Genomic DNA, 2,273 nt, shown 5'->3' with positions numbered 1-2,273 from the left:
CCCCTGGGGGTATAGTCTAAATAGGGGAAATGGAGGTAAAACCTAAAAAAAATCCTTCTTCTACCATAAAGATTGAGGAATTTTATCCAAATTTGGTCAGGAACATCTTTTGGCAAAGGACTCTCAATTTTGTATAAACGGAGGGTTTGGACCCCTGGGGAGCAGAGGGCGGGGCCAAATAGGGGAAATAGAGGTAAAAGCTTTGAAATCCTTCTACCATACAGATGAAGGGATTTTATCCCAATTAGTTCTAGAGCACCCTTCTTGCAAGGGGACTCAATTTTGTATTTTGAGGGAGAGGGGTGGGGCTGAAAAGGGAAATAGAGGTAAACCTTTAAAATCCTTCTTCTACCATAAAGATTGAGGGATTTTATCTAAATTTGGTCTGGACCATCTTTGGTCAAAGGCATCTTTATTTTGTAAAAAACATTAGTTGTGGCCCCTCTGCACTGTGACCCCTCTGGATGCAGAGCAGCAGGGCTGAAAAGAAGAATTTGAGGTTAAAATCATTAAAATCCATCTCCTCCTGTACTATTGGAGACATTTTATCCACATTTGACCTGGAGTATCCTTTGGTAAACGGAAATTAATTTGTATAAATAAAGGGTGTAGCCTCTATAGGTGCAGAGTTGCAGGGCCCTATAGGGGAATTTGAGGTTTAAGTCTTCAAAATCCTTCTACCTTTGTACCATTTGAGGGATTTCATCCAACTTTGGCCTGGAGCATCCTTGGGCGAAGGGGAATACATATTGTATAAACGGAGGGTGTGGCCCCTTTGGGTGCACAGTTGCGGGGCCCAATAGGGGAATTTGAGGTTTAAATCTTTAAAATCCTTCTTGTTTTGAACCATTGTAGGTATTTAATGTAATAAGAATAATTTCCCATGGTTGCTTTATTATCCAGGTGAGCAATAAAGGCCCTCTGGGCCTCTTGTTTTCAAAGAATGTTTAACATTTTAAAAATTAAGATGAGTTGTAGTTAACCACTTGCGGTTTCCTCCTCATCTGCTGTTATCAGAAAAAAGAACAGAAACTGAAATTTTATATTAACTATGTGCACTACTTTTCATTCCACTACTATACGTTTTTGAATTGTCTTCTTAGTCCTTCCGGGGACTCTCCCATGCCCCAGTGCCAAAGTTTGAATCACTGGCAGAGAGGCTTGGCCAGAACCTGCCTAGCGAAACCCCTCCTACACCAGACATGCTCACTACGAGACTTGACCAGCTGAAGGCAGAACGCAGCTCTCATAAGCCAAAAACCACTTATGGCACGCTCTCATCACACGGCGACCTTGACTCCCCCCAGCTCCTAGGCACATACAACTTCAGGACCTCTAAGGAAAATGTGCCACCAAGACCATGACTCAGCTAACGAAACCTGTATGTGGCTGATAGATACGGCTGTCATCAGACAATACTATATAAAATGTGCTTTATAGGACATGTCAAAAATAAAATTGAAGGGAGTTGGTACCATTTTCATCAATAAATATTGAAGACATGTATTTTTCAACTTAAAAGTGAAATGATACAGTCACCATTTCCATTCAATAATTTTGCTTTGGCTTATTTTTAAGGCAGAACAGATGACTATGAGTTATTTTCCTTTGCAAGTTTTTCCAGCAATATCTAGAAGCGTTATTCTCCTCTCAACCATGTCTTTTCTTCAGCAGAAATTAATTATTTTCACAAAGGTTGATCTTGTTTGACTTTTTTTCATATGAGCTCGGCCATTTGACAATTCCTGGTTCAAAAAAAAACGACAAAAGGAAAATAACTAAGCAAGATAAAAATACCCCACAACCAACCATTTATTTATTTCTGGTCAAAATGTTACCTAAGATCACTTTAGTAACTGGCTTAATGCATTTCTGGGTATAATTTTGTGAACTGATTATATTAGAATAACAAAATTTATTACCTGTATCTGAGCAAGATTGTTTGATAGTTGAGGGCTAACATCCCAACCGAGACATAAAACCGAGGTTTGGTTGTTACAGAATCTAAGTCAGCGACTGAGATAACCTGACCCTGCTCAGTTACAGGTAACTGAATGTTTTTAGGGATGACAGTTTGATACTTTGACATTTTTAACCCTGTCTCATCCCCAGGGGATGAGGGGCGAAACCAAATGGGGTCATATAGCCAGAAATTTCAACAGTCATCTTCTCCAGACTGAGATAGGCTGAAACCAATACTCGTCATAGATGGAAGGGTCTTGCGGTGCTTTATCAAAATTGTGAATTTCATGACCCCCAGACTCCATGTTTGA

At 39.8% G+C, this 2,273-nt stretch overlaps 1 protein-coding gene across 3 annotated transcripts in view; it reads left to right on the top strand.

Moving 5' to 3' along the window:
* LOC110457602 (spindle and kinetochore-associated protein 3-like) overlaps window positions 1-1,950 on the top strand; it is a 17,796-nt gene extending 15,846 nt beyond the window's left edge. For all 3 annotated transcript variants that reach the window (XM_021508946.1, XM_021508944.1, XM_021508945.1), the window contains exon 9: window positions 1,104-1,950. In XM_021508946.1, coding sequence (XP_021364621.1) covers window positions 1,104-1,364 — 261 coding nt within the window. In that variant the 3' untranslated portion in view covers window positions 1,365-1,950. The remainder of the gene's footprint in view (window positions 1-1,103) is intronic.
* Window positions 1,951-2,273: the final 323 nt, after the last annotated feature.

Source organism: Mizuhopecten yessoensis, unplaced genomic scaffold (assembly GCF_002113885.1).
Source record: "Mizuhopecten yessoensis strain PY_sf001 unplaced genomic scaffold, ASM211388v2 scaffold9253, whole genome shotgun sequence".
Lineage (NCBI taxonomy): Eukaryota > Metazoa > Mollusca > Bivalvia > Pectinida > Pectinidae > Mizuhopecten > Mizuhopecten yessoensis.
The sequence above is the reverse complement of the archived record's forward strand: the minus strand, read 5'-3'. Positions and strand labels throughout refer to the sequence as shown.